Source organism: Pongo abelii, chromosome 11 (genome assembly GCF_028885655.2).
Source record: "Pongo abelii isolate AG06213 chromosome 11, NHGRI_mPonAbe1-v2.0_pri, whole genome shotgun sequence".
In the NCBI taxonomy this organism is placed as follows: domain Eukaryota; kingdom Metazoa; phylum Chordata; class Mammalia; order Primates; family Hominidae; genus Pongo; species Pongo abelii.
This window is the reverse complement of record NC_071996.2, coordinates 23,245,417-23,260,305: the sequence shown is the minus strand read 5'-3', so window position 1 is coordinate 23,260,305 and position 14,889 is coordinate 23,245,417. Positions and strand designations below refer to the sequence as shown.

The 14,889-nt window shown below is 38.4% G+C and overlaps 1 protein-coding gene across 4 annotated transcripts in view; it reads left to right on the top strand.

The window, feature by feature from the left end:
- Nucleotides 1-14,889, top strand: part of CNTNAP5 (contactin associated protein family member 5) — a 985,650-nt gene that overhangs the window by 821,838 nt on the left and 148,923 nt on the right. For all 4 annotated transcript variants that reach the window (XM_054549187.2, XM_054549188.2, XM_054549186.2 and 1 more), the window contains 3 exons: nucleotides 3,495-3,622; nucleotides 3,800-3,970; nucleotides 12,566-12,784. In XM_054549187.2, the coding sequence (XP_054405162.2) occupies nucleotides 3,495-3,622; nucleotides 3,800-3,970; nucleotides 12,566-12,784 (518 nt within the window). The remainder of the gene's footprint in view (nucleotides 1-3,494; nucleotides 3,623-3,799; nucleotides 3,971-12,565; nucleotides 12,785-14,889) is intronic.

The following is a 14,889-nucleotide window of genomic DNA, read 5'->3' as shown; positions in this document are numbered from 1 at the left end:
TGATCCACTCAGATTCACACATGGGCTTCAAAGGGAACTGAGTTCTTGAATTCTTCCTATAATTTTCTGTTTGTCTACCATATATATAATGTTTTATTTGCTACTTCTGAGTGACTGAAAGAGGAAAGGACACAAAAGAGGGGAAAAAACCCACTGTATTTTTTAATAGTTAAGTCACCCAAATTATATACTAAAATAAGCTTACCAAGCAGCAGTTAACCAAAATTCGTTGATGAAAATGAATGGCAGTCTGTGACATTTCATCGAACTTGAATGACACCCTGCCCCCACCGCTCTGCCACTCTAAATTTGGTGAAATACCAAGATTCAGATATTTAAACTTAGAGAAGACCACATTGACTAATTCTGTACCATACCCTTGCTCTTGAGAATATTTAATTTTTTTTTCTTGCCACATGTGTTTTATTATTTTTAGGTCATACTAAAGTGTTTTTTAAGGATCATATGCCTAATCCATGTGCTTTTGTAGGCTCCATAAACGAGAATGTCTGGCTGCTCTGCTCATGCATTCCAGTTGTGGGGTGCCATTTCTTGTTCTCCTTTTATATATTCTTTGTATGTCATGTTTCTATTTCAAACTTCAATGAGAATTTCCATAACTATGTATTGAGTCACTACTATGTACAAGTTGGTGTGTTCATTGTTTTGTATACATTATTCTCTTTGATTAATACAACAATATCAAATTATTGTTATTATTATAACCATTTAAAACATAAGAAAGCTGATCCCCAGAGTGACCTCACTGATGTTATACAACTAGGGTGGTGAGGTACATGGATTCTAACTCATGTCGTCTGATCCCAGCGACGGGCTTTCTTACTACATACAACACAATCATCTCTCAACTGTACTTAGAAAGGGCCTTGTGCATTGTTACAAAGGAAGTGAAAGTTTTCAGAGTCCTTACCCTGGCATGAAGAAAGCAAATCTACAGCTGTAGACTCCTTGCCTATTAATAGGTACCACCATCATTTGCATCCTTTTATTGTGACTAAAACCCACCATGACAATCACCACTACCATCACCACCAATTGTCCTACCCATTGTTTTGAAGTGTTGGAATCGTACCCGTCACTCACAAATTTAATTAAATCCGATCATATTCCTAATATGACCTTAAAAGCAGGAATAAATATGCAAATTCCCCTTGATGACTCCATTGCCTATAGGCTCAACACAGCCTTCATATGCAGTTTATTGGTCCAGTCAGTGTGGGTTCCCACTATAGTTTTTTAAAGAAATTTAAAATTCATCGCCAATATTCAAAAATTGAAAATTTTTACATTAAGATTCTAGCCTGGCTCTTTGGTCTCATACTACAGAATAGCATAATTTCCTATTGCTAATGAGTACTACAGGTCTGTTTTACTTGGGACACCTACTTTATACTTCTCTCTCCTTCCCCCTGACACTGAGATTTTGTGTCAATTTCCATTTATTACTAACACAAAGCTAGATTTACATGCTTTTTGACTCGCTTGGCCCCTGTAGGCATCTAAATTTGTATATGTTTCTGTCCCATTAGACAGCTTTAGAGAGCAATTTACTTTAAGTTTTCAGGTAGAAAGTATTCTTAGTAATGTGTCTTGCATTATCAGACTAAATATGATTTATTTCCTCTGTTATTTGGAAGAGAATTTTATTCTTAGAGTGCTATTTTTAGATCCCAACACTTGACACAAAAATATCAAATTTTTGTAGAAAAGATGTCAGAGTGTATAGGAAAGGCAGTCGTTGGCATTGATGGGCAGACTTTAGAAACTACCATTTTCACCTTGAAAATGGAAATGGAGAGACATACAATTCTATAGCAATACAGAATTTCTTCAGGAGAGGATTTGGGTTTGGTCTTCATTTCACTTCGGCTATTTGGAATTTGCTTTGAAATCTCTGCCTGAAAAGATACTGGAATGTGGAGATTGAAATTCATGCCTGTGTCTATGCAACATTCATAGATGTACTTTCAAGCTGAGACAAAAGCCTTATTCTATATCCTTTGAATGGCCTCTAAGTACGGGTATTCGAATTGTAGATATTGTATGGTATATTTCTTTACATTTTCCTTTTGATCTGTAGGAATATATGTACAGGTGAATATTTGACTTATTCATAATCGAGATGAATTAATATGTTTTTCTCCATTTTCATGAGTTGGATAATAAATCTGAAAATTTAATTTTCTACATGTGCTGTGTAATATACGCTCTCCAGTACAAAATCATAGGTGGATGCATAAAACGATAAATTGACTTGCCTGGGGCCACAGAGTAGTTCAAGAACAAAGATTAGAACTGAAATAAGTGTCACTGCCACCATTTTTGAGCATTTACCATAGATCAGGCACCATGCTAAGTGACTACATAATCTCTTTTAAACCCATCAGTCACTGTGATGTAGATGTTATCTCCATTTTAAAATTGAGCACATTGAAGATCTCAAAAATGAAATTATTTGCCCAGTCTAACACAGCTAGGACCTGGAGACTGAGATTCCAGAACACATCTGTATACTTCTAAAACTGTGTCCTTAAAGACCTGGGGTAAATACTGGGGATACCAAGAATGTGACATTGTCCCTGTCTCTTCTGTGGTGTGAGGTGTGACTTTAGGCCAGCTGTCTAATATCTCTGAGACTCAGTTTCCTCATTTGTAAATGGGCATAAAGATACCTACGGCATAGGATTTTTTTGGGGGAAAAATACCTATCCCCTAGTGTATTTCTGCTCAAAACCATTGTACATTCAATGCTAGTTTCCTACATCCAATTTTTCCTTCTCAGCCAAATGATATGGCCCTTACCATGAGTCCAAAAACACCACCTTAAACAAAAGGGGAAAATATCCAATGGCTTATCCTATTCTTTCTAAACTTTATCCAAAGGTGATTAGTCAATATTTTATTTGCATGGTTAACAAAAACAAAGCCAGAGTCACTAACTACCTAGATCTTTAAGAACAAAATGAAAAGCAATGAAGCAGTAACTACAAAGCACCTCGAGTTAAAAGGTGGTAAAAAAAATCTAAAGTTGATCAAAACCTGTTGGCAGGTGGCTGAAACAAGTCCTTGGAGTGATTTTTGAGTGGAATTTGTGATGGCTGTTTCAAGTTAGTTGCTGAGATAGCCGATCTCTTTATGGGAATGAAAGGTGAGATTTAATGTCACATTAGCACACATTGAGCTGGTGGGCTGCTCTTAGCCACCAAAAGCAGCATCTTTGTAAACTATCCATTTCTACAAGCACACGTGGGGAAGATGTAAAATTCACTTGTTTTTGGACGCCAGCCATGGGTTTTGTAATTCACATTCCTTCCCTTCACACACACTTAGGCGATGAAAGGCCTTCTGTTTTCCCTCTCTGCCCCTACCCTGCTGCAACTGGCCAAATCACTTCTGAAAAGAGGGGTCATGGAAAAGAGTCCCTAGATTATCCATATTTTGTCCTCTTTTTTTCTTAAATTTATGTTTTGCAGGACAAATGATACTGGCTTTCTTTCCTTCAAAGACCACTTGCCTGTCACTCAGATAGTTATCACTGATACCGACAGATCAAACTCAGAAGCCGCTTGGAGAATTGGTCCCTTGCGTTGCTATGGTGACCGTGAGTACTAAATCGAAAGAAGCTTTCTCTCTGCATTACATGAGCACAAGATGTTTTTACTCCCTTATCCCTTTTCCCTGCAGTGTGCCCTAGTCTTGAAAATTATCCACATGCCTAGTGCTTTCCCATACCCCATTGAAAACGATAAACCATGTTGAAGGATTTTCTCATTTGCAGGACGCTTCTGGAACGCCGTCTCATTTTATACAGAAGCCTCTTACCTCCACTTTCCTACCTTCCATGCGGAATTCAGTGCCGATATTTCCTTCTTTTTTAAAACCACAGCATTATCCGGAGTTTTCCTAGAAAATCTTGGCATTAAAGACTTCATTCGACTCGAAATAAGCTGTAAGTGCCCTCAATTATGAATTTAATGTAACTGATCAACAAACAAGTTTTAGTCTTGTTTTTGCCACCAATCACTAGTGGGGCATTTGTACCAGCAAATTAATCTCACTGGACATCTGTAAAATTAGCAGTGATAATGTTAGTTCCTTCTGATGCTTTATGATTTATTATGACCTGTCAGTATTTAATCAGTCATTCTCTCATCAAAACATGGGCATTCCGAAAATTCCCATAGACACCTATTACAGTTTCCAAAAGTATTTCTTACCTGTGACTTTAATCTTCCACACTACAGGACTTTATTCATGACACTTTCCATGCAAAGCTGAAAAGAGGATTATTATGCATTCTAATCATATTTGGGGTCTACTTTTTTGCTTTACCTTTGCTCCAAAATTAATTTCCTGACTTATTTCCCAAACTAGGAGCGTGTGACTATCCAATCAGAATCCCCACAGTTTCTCTACCACTTCCCCATGGACAGTGGCTTATCTAATAAACTTGAAGCCAGGATGTGGATCACCTTTTAGCACTGCATACCCTACATATAAACTATATTCAGTAATAATCATGATATGCGATGAAAAATAATGGGAATACAGATGGTGACATTTCCTATAATTAAACATTTTGTATATAATCATACTAATGAAACAATATTCCAATACCAATAAAATACAATTTAAAAAAATTACATCAAGTGGCATTTTTAATAAAAAGGGAAAAAGCTTACCTATATATTGCTCTGTTGTGATCATAGTAACATTAAAATTTATGTTTCTGAGTCTCTACTTCTCGAAATTTGACAGTGACTTCATAAAATTTAAGTTTTCTCATATGTTTATATTCAAAAGAGAGTGTACTCATGTCCATTTATCTTATATTGAGAAAATAATACTTTCTATTAATTTTAGTTTGTTTCATATGAAGCAAGAGCTATACAAATAGTTAGATAAAGTTTTAAACTTCCCAATATATTTGTTAAAAATTCATAAAAATTTCATTTTATACTAAATTCTGTAAATTCTAGTACTGTCAATGTTTTTACTTCAGGATTGATTCTAGAAACTTCTACATGTCCCTGCAAGCAAAAAAAAATCTACTGCAATAATTTCAATAGAAAATTCATGATAAATTTCTATTTTATTAGGTAAAAAGTTACCATATTCCTAAGAATTTGAAATTGCTTGAGTTCTAGTAGGATGCAAATTTTGTCTCAAATCTCTGTGGTTCCATACATTCATGTATTCAACATTAGATTTGAGTCAAATAAAGCTAGCACAGTAATTATACAGATGAAAAATGAGAACTTGAGTTCTTATTTTTAAAAATAAACAAATAGATTTGAGTCTGTATTTTTAGGAGACAATGGTAAATCTAGAGTTCTCTGTATTAACTTTCCCTCAGAATATAATATTTATTAAGTGGAAAGAGATAAAACATACTAATTTGAAGTTTATACACACATTGTTAAAAATTAACAGTGGCATCATATAAACAAAATATATTTGTTTATTTTTAAGAGTAAGAACTTAAGTCCAGGCACGGTGGCTCACACCTGTAATCCTAGCAATTTGGGAGGCCTAGGCAGGAGGATTGCTTGAGGTCAGGAGTTTGAGACCAGCATGCCCAACATGGTGAAACTCCGTCTCCACTAAAAATACAAAAATTATCCACGTGTGGTGGCAGGTGCCTGTAATCCCAGCTGCTCGGGAGGCTGAGGCAGGAGAATTGCTTGAACCCCACTGGCAGAGGTTGCAGTAAGCCGAGATTGCACTACTGCACCCCAGTCTGGGTGACAAGAGTGAAACTTTGTCTCAGAAAAAAAAAAAAAAAAAAATAGGTAGAAAAAAATAAAAAAAAAAACAGTAGCTTCAGCATCTATTGAAACAGACCAACAAACGATTTGTTTGGTGAAGGAATGTTTTAACACTAACATTGCGTAGAATTACTTGTGTATGGTAATACTTTTTAAAAAGATGGATTTTTAGTGACTTTTGCTATTTTTTTGGTTCTCCGCACTCAGTGTACTTTTTATTGCTTATTGACAGGGTAGGCTGTACCCACCACCTTGCCCTTGTTATTCCCATGACCATAAAGACTCAGGCTTGTCATTAGGTGCCCTATGTATGTGTGTCTAAATGAATGCTTTTCTGTAGTTTGATTGAGGCAATTGACCATATCACTATAATGATGTGACTGCATGAAATACCCTTGAAAGCATAAGTAATGTCTTAGCAACAGAAATTGGAATTTGAGAGCTCCAGAAAAGGAGACAAATAAAAAAAAAAATGACTGGAGGAGATGACAGAGGTGTTTAAGTCTCCTGCAAATTTCCAGGCAGCTAAGCGTTTCTTTTGCAGTTACTGCACAATACATACAAAATCTTCTTAATTGGTAGTTTTAACCTCCTTTTGCTCCAACTATTGAGACTATTAATGGGAGGAAGCTCTTGTGGCTTTGGTGTGAAACAAGATCCCTCATACCTAACATGGCCAGTCTCTAAAAATGTTGAGTTGAATGCCAACAATTTCATAATATGTATATAATAACTTCAATGTAAATTTAATAAAAATCAGGCCCCATGGCCTTTTGATTCATTAAAGCAGCAGCAAACGTATATTATTACAAGGTGATGACTGATGATTTAGTGTTAATTACATATCAATGTCCAGTTTGTTTGCACTTTGTGGTACTGTATTTTAGAATTACATTTGACAAAAATCAAAACCTACTGAAGTAATTGTTTGGTATATAATATATCACCAGATTGGAGAACATATAATTTCCAAGACAAGATTTTATATAAAAACATTGAAAAGTTCAAGATCTTATATTCTCAAATATTTGTTACTATTAATATTTAAAAGGGGAAAAGACCAAAGTGGGATGGAAACATCTTTCATTCTTTATTTATGGCTACACTCATATTACGCATTTTAGGCAGATGGAATTTTTACCCTAAAGGCTTCATAGCAATAAACCTCCACAGACCAGGCACTTGGAAAGGAAATGGCCTTTTAACAGATGCAGTGCCTCAGAATAGATTTCCCTCCCATCCCTAAGGAGTGTTCCTCTAAAACTATCTGAGCAGCAGTTTCCAAGGTTGATATATCCAAATTATTGGACAGGGAACAGTAGATTCCCATGAAATTTTCAATCCATTTCCTTCCAGCCTACTTTCAAAGATATTTGAATTTTGTAGCCCATACTCTATGAAAAAGAAGACACGCCACTATGTTCGCAAGTCTTAGTGAATGTGTTTTAGTGGACCTGTGAAAACAATAACTATTTTGATACTCATCTCACAATGGCTGTACAGGTAGAAATTGATATGTTAGAGTAGATGAGGAGATCAGAAGGAAATGGCTTTTGAGAGTCAGTCTGGCAAAGTGGAAAGAAGCTAGACTAGAACCCAATGTGGATTTGAGCTTTTGTTCTTCCAAGTGGGTTTGTGAGCTGCCTTGAGCAAATTCTTCTCCCTTCCTATGCTTATTTATGCAATATGGGGTTGGTGACATCCATATGCCACCCAGATGCCTTTGGCTGCAAATAACAGAAAATTCAATCTGAACTGGCAACCACAAGAATGGGAATTCACTGGTACTGGAGCATGTGACTAAGCCCAGAGGAGGTAGGACTGGCTTCCTTTATGGTTGTTTTCAGTAGTTTAACAAAGTTGTCAGTCATCTGATGGTTTTGGTCTAAGGCTCGCTCTCCATCATGGTGGAGCTGCATCCCAGCTGTTGAAGAATCCTTGCTTTCCAGCCTTACAAGCAATCCTCCTGAGAGGCCACTCACTTGGCCCCCAAGAACCAATGTGTATGTGGCTGGGAACGTATCGATTGCAGATTGATTTATACCAGGGCCTACCCCCACACCAGAGAGTGGGCTAGCTTCCCCTAAAGCCCATGGGAACATGAAAGAGGGAAGAGTTTCCCAAAGCAAACTCAGTATTGTTAGAAAGAAGGTAGTCGTCAGGGAGACAATCAATGAGGATTCTTCTAAGGCAGTTGTCAGAATTGAAATGTGTAATTTATTTTTAAAACTACCTTGAAAGGAAACAAAACCAGAAATTTGCTGAGCTGCTCAGGGGAAAAACTATACATATATATACTGTATGTGTGTGTGTGTGTGTGTATATGTATATGTATGTTCATGTATATATTTACTGTATAAATATGAGAGAAAAGAAAGAAAGAAAGATTTAACTTTATCATTTCAGAAGTATCATACTGAGAATACTACAAAAGTGATGTTAACTTGGACACACTATAGTTAGAACTTCAGAAAATAGTACAAATGAATACTACTAATAATTACACTTTTGTTGAATTGTTGAGCAATTATTCTGATTAGACACTATACAATTCTTTACATTCCTGATTTCATTTTGTTTCCAAGGACTCCCATCGATGACGATCACTGTGTTGTACTGTGATTACCACCACACAGTACACAGGTAGGCAGGATGAGCCTAGAGAGGGGAAGCGGCAAGCCCTGATCGCACGGCTGGGAAGGTTAGAATCCAGGACCCACTCAACTCTGTCTGGCTCGTTACAGCACCCCTCAACTCTGCTTTGCACGGGTCCGCAGGATTGACAATGTTAGAACTGAAGAGAACATACAATTAATTACATCCAGGTTTTGAGGCACAGGATATAGGGGAAGCCCCTGCAATTTTGTGCAATACCACAGGTACTATTTTTCTAGAGATAGAAAATGTGGCTGCCATCAGATCCTTAAAGAGATTATGTCCCTGGAAAGTTTTAACAGTATTTTATTTAGTTCATATTTCTCATTTTACACATGGACACACGGAAGGCCAGAGAGATTAACTCACTATGTTAAGGCCTTATGAATTATTTATTCCATAAATGGACCCTGAAATCTCTCTCATGCTGACCTGGGGTGGGGATTGAGAACCCAGAAATGGAGTGTGGTTCCGTCTTCATGGAGCTCAGGACTGAGTGCTGGGAGAAGTGCAGAGTGCGTCCTAAGGATATTCTCTAATGGGCTTGGTGGTCAGTCCTGGAAGAACATCATACAGGAGTCTTCTTAGCAGCTTCTTCTCATGTCCTAGGAGCACTTGGTAGAAACTCCATTACAGCCCTAAACATGCCCTTTCTTTTCTTTATCAGTCTTCTCAAAAGTAAATCATGAACTCATCTTGTTTCATTTGTCTCAGAATTCTCAGTGCCTAGCACAGGGCCTGGCTTGATAAAAATGCCCTGAAAGGCTGAGACTCCTTAGCTTTGCCTTGAACCATAAAGAAATAGCTGGTGAGAGAAGGCATTCGTCAGAAGGTTGGGGGAAGTTGAACTTAGAGGGTAAGTTCATGATAGAGCTAATGCTCTCATTGGTCTTCTCCCTTCCTATTCAGGGCCAGTGGGCTATGTCCACCTCTTCAGCAAGTGAGACCCAGCTTGAGTTTGCCTTAAGGGCCCTGTTATACTGGGCCACAGTGGGATGTATCATTCATTCTCTCACATTGTTTTCAGGCATCTTTATTATCTATTCTAGCTTTGACTAGCCAGGGCAACTGCACAGGTTTCCAGGTGTGGAGGTTTTATCGTAGGAATAATGATTTAAAAATTGAGCCCTGGGAACCACCATCTGGATTCACATCCAGACTCTGCCCCACTGCACTGAGTCAGCTTACTTAGCTACCTGTACCTCACTTCCCTCATCTGTAAAAGATCCCCTGTCTCATAAAGTTGTAGCAAGCCTTAGTGAGTCAATAAATGAAAAGTGAGTAGCAAGGTATTTGGCTCACAGTAAGTACTCAATAAATATTAACTATTTTTATTGAATTTTACTGATTCTAGGAGGTGCGGCTTAAACATACTATGTCTTTAATAGTTGCTTTAATAAAGTTAAATAATAATAATTTTAAAGACTTTGCAAGGACCCTAATACCTTGGTATAAAACTGTAAAAGTATAAAGAAAATTGCATAATTGCATTTAGTATGTGCAGTGTAAGGATGTTTCAGTGAATGAAATGAGAACTTCCTGTATACAGGGCACAGTGCTAGGCTCTGGGTATACGATAAATCAGATGTTCTTCTAGAGTTGGAGACTCGGGGAAGACAGTAAACAGATTATTATACAGCAGGGGGCTGCAGTTTGGAGCAGAGGTAAGCACAGATGGGAAACCTATTATGGAGGTTGTGGTCAGGGGACAAGGCTAGTCACAGCGAAGCAGCAAGCCCTCCCCAAACATGTGTTGTCTCAGTAGAATTTATTATCCACAAGACTAGCCTTGCAGGAAAGCTTTTAGCAAAATATTTAACATTCTTCACCCAAATTCTCACCAATCTTATTCTGTGTTTTATAGAAAAATGTAAATGTAGGGTCTAGTCATCTCTCAGTTAAGTGTTTTTAAATTTGGGGATGTGCAGGGCTGCCAGGTGGCACTGATGATCTGAATAAGAAACAGGGAAAGACTCAAGGGGCTGCCTTCACTCTTATTTAGTCTAACTTCTCGTCACTCAATCTGTTCCCTTCAATTCTGCTTCCTTTAAGGCATGAATTTGTAACCTGAAGCCAATTTGCCTAGGTTGAAAAATCACAGGTCATGGTAATAATAACAACAGCTATCACTTGTTGAACATGCAGTATGTGCCAGGCACAGTTCTAATAACTTTATCAGGATTCATGTCTAAATAATCTGATGATTTAAGTACTGTTTATATTCCCATCTTACAGACAAGAAAATTAAGGCATGGTGACATTGAAAACTCTCCTTAGGTCACAGTGGCTCCAGAGTCTAAGCTCTCAAGTCCCATTCTTACTGCTTCCACCTTACTACCTCTCCGTTAGGCCAGGGCTTGCCAGAAAGCAAAAGAATTCAAGCTCTCAGATACTCAAAATTCTGTGTAATGGGGACTTTGATGGAGGCTGCTTTCGGTTAAGGTTTAAAGGCTGGGAAGAAAGTGCTCTGGGGTGGAGTTTGTCTTTTGGCATTTCTGATAATTTAAATCTGGCAGTTGATGACTTCATCAAATAAATACCCATTTCTTATTTCAGGGGGTAGAGGAGAGGGAGCAATTGTGAAGGTGCCTAGAAAAAAAGGAATGCCTAGCATATGAAAGTTCCAGTCCTCTCCTCATCCTCAATTTGTAAATTACAATTAACCTCTCCATTTCCTTTAAATTTAGAACATTCTTATGTGCTAATGGAAAACACAAGGCAATATAGTCAATAGAGCAAAATGGTGAAGAACCCTGCCTTTGGAGTCAGATTCTACTTACCACTTAAGACACTTTCAGCAAATTATTTATATTTCTGTGCACTTTAGTTTCCTTACTCATAAAATGTGAATAATGCTACATTTCTCATAGGGTGGTTTTGTGTATTAAAATGAGATAATCCATGGTCAGTGCTTAGCATGGTGCCTGGCATAGAGTTCGTTGTTCCCACTTTGCTACCCCTTCCAGTTCTTTCTCTTAATGGTTATCCACCATTGCCACTATCATCACCACCACCATCACTGGCACCATCACCATCACCTTCATCACCACCATCACCACTACCGTTACCACCAGCACCATTACCACCACCAGCACTGCCACCATCACCATCACTGTCACCATTACCACCACCATCACCACCACCACCACCACCACTATCAACACTACCACTGCCAGCACCATCACTACCATCACCATTACCACCACCAGCACTGCCACTACCACTATCACCATTACCCCTATCACCACCACCACTATCACCACAACCATTATCACCACCATTGCCACCACCACCGCTATCATCATCACCGCCACCACCATCACCATCATCATCACCTCCATCACTACCACCCCCATCAGCACCACCATCACCATCATCATTAACATTATGTCCACCACCACCATCAATACCACCACTACTACCAGCACTACCACCACCACCATCACCGCTGCCATCACCATTGTCATTTCACCATCATCAGTATGCTTATTTCTGACTGGGTGCCATCTGGCTTCCATTATACAAAGATTGTTATAGAGAGGCAGAAAGAATAATGGGAGGAGTCCCAAGTGATGACAGGAGGTTTGGGTTTGATTGCAGGCACTGCCACCTGCAGCAGCGTCTCCTTGGACAAGGCAATACAACTTTCTGAGCTTTTTTCGTTATGGAAATAGCACAAATGCTTATACAACATGCATTAGTAAAATAAAGAGGAAGCACTGGACTTCCCAGGGCCTAAGTCGCCTCCCTGCAGGAGTGGAGCTGCCTTGCTAACCTCATGTCTGCAGATATCCTGGAGGACACAGCTGAAGCCACAACAGATCCAGAAAATCCAGGGCCTCAGCATGCATGCAGGTTTATCAGATCAGCATGAATGGTCCAGGTGCCTATCCTGTTTCCTGAATTTGCAAAAGTAGCAGGAAAAAAACAGCTTGGAACAAGTATACACATTTAATTTGGTAGCTGTTACTATTAATGGTGATTTCAATGCTGCAGGGATTTCAAAAGAAGTCTTCTCTACATTGATATTGACTTACAATCATTTCTCCCACTCAAGCCTGTGCCTTGAATGTGCTAACAACTCCCTCTATCCTTCTTCCTGTTTTCCTTTCTGGTTTCAGCTCCTTCAGAGATCACCTTCACCATCGATGTCGGGAACGGTCCTGTGGAGCTTGTAGTCCAGTCTCCTTCTCTTCTGAATGACAACCAATGGCATTATGTCCGGGCTGAGAGGAACCTCAAGGAGACCTCCCTGCAGGTGGATAACCTTCCAAGGAGCACCAGGGAGACGTCGGAGGAGGGCCATTTTCGACTGCAGCTGAACAGCCAATTGTTTGTAGGTAGGGGACATCTTAAGGCTCCCTTTGTGCTAAACCCTACAAGATCACTGTGTGACCATGCCCAAGAAAAATTTCTCTTTTATTTTAGATCTGGGATATGATCAAAATGTCATAAATCATTTCTAATGGCAAATTTCATTCTATACATTCCTTTTGTCTGGATTCATTAGCTACATCAAGTTAAGATAATGCTAACCTTTAGCAAATTTTGAGGTTGTCCAGATTCTGTACATTTTCTTTTTGTAATATTGTCTTCAGATGTCCAGGGACCTCTTTTGTTCTTCATCATTGTAATGTAAATCTATCCCAAGGGACAGGACATGTCAACTCTTTACACCTTAGTGGGTGTAGACTCTAAGTCATGGGCCGCCCTTCCAAGTGCTACCCTGGTCCTGATAATTATTGATATCCATGCAATGATATAGTTGAGCCATTTTAAAGGGATTTTCGTCATCAGTAACATGGTTGAGAGAGGAATTATCCCTTTCTAAATCAGGGGCCTCTTTGATACTACCTGAAATCATAGCACTGGGGATCAACCTGCCACAGGCTGTTCATCTGAACTGGAAGCTGCTGCTGGTGGAGGCCTGGAAAGATCCAGGCATCCTTCTTTAGTCATTCCTCACTTCTTTCATTCCACTAATAGTCACTGAGCATCTACAACTGGTCAGGTATCTCATTAGATAGTGGGTATTGAAAGATGAATTGAGCACTATCACTGCTTTTCAAGGAGTTCATAATCCTTTGGGGTGTGTGTGTGTGTGTGTGTGTGTGTGTTTCACAGAGAAGAGAGCATGGGGTTTTGGAAGTCTCTCTTCAGTGCCTGAGCCTTAACTACATTTATGTTGGCATTTTGTTTCCTTTGTCATAATTCTTACATTTTGTTAAACATAAGGGAGTGCGTGTGTGTGTGTGTGAGAGAGAGAGAGAGAAAAAGAGATATGAGAGAGAGAGACTAATACAGGGTGAGCCTTATAGCTGTAGTTAAAAAAAAATTAACGTAGGTTGAGGAGGGCTTGTAAAGCTTTAAAGTATAAAATTGAGCTCTTAAAGTTAAGAAATATTGTCAATACTACCAAAACGAAGAGTGTGCTTTCATATAAAACTTGGAGTTCAGATGTTTAGAACAGTGATGTAAATAAGTAACAGAATTTGTCAGTCTACCCAGATTTAACTTTGTTTCCTTTTTTGTTTATTTATTTTTTTTGCCAACTCCCACACTACATAGCTTTACTGCTAGTGATGAAATGCCATAAGCACTCAATGGAAGTTTCTTACTTGCTTCCTTTAAATTTAGGTTTGTGCAACTTTTAACTCTGAGGAAAGCAGTCATTAAAATCACACCAGCTAAAAGAAAATATGTAATAGAGTGTGAGGATGTCATATTCTCTCTTCTCAACAGGAACCGTATTTCTTTCTTTGTCTGTCATGTTCCCCAGATCCAGCAGAAGCTAAGATATAAATAATCAAAACAGTTTTGTGATTGCAAGTCATTTGCTTAATTAATAACTCATATATGTGATATGATTCACTATTAAAATATTTTAAAAATTTATATTGCTGTTTTAATTCTATTTAAACATCACATTTTGATGGGTGACTTCTGAGGAAGTTTGCTAGTCATCAAAATCTAATATATTTTTTGGTGGAATCAAGTCAAGTGTTTCACAATTTTCATAAATTTTATTCCATGCCAAAGTTTAATTTATCTTCAGGCAGTATTTATGAATCTTTCTGGCTGAAAGGTATATATAAAGATGGAATAATTTTTGTACCCTTTCATGCAAATTTTATGTAGCTACGAAATTATCATATGGACTGGATATGTGATAAAGTTTGTGCAAGTCAAAAGGGAAAGGCGGCAGCTGTGTTTCATGGCAGATTTCTATCTGCAGACATTTCGGTTAAATTGATCACAAATGCAATGAGCTGTAAGAGCATGTCGATGGGTCTGGAGGAGATATCTTGCTGGAGCTGGAGCCAAGGTCAGCTGTGTCAAGAGCACCTGCTTCTGCTATGTTTCTCTCCTATAAGTCCCATCTCAGATGTTACTCTGCTTTATTGAATTTGTCTTAATGTACTTGAAGAAGAATAAAATGCTGTTG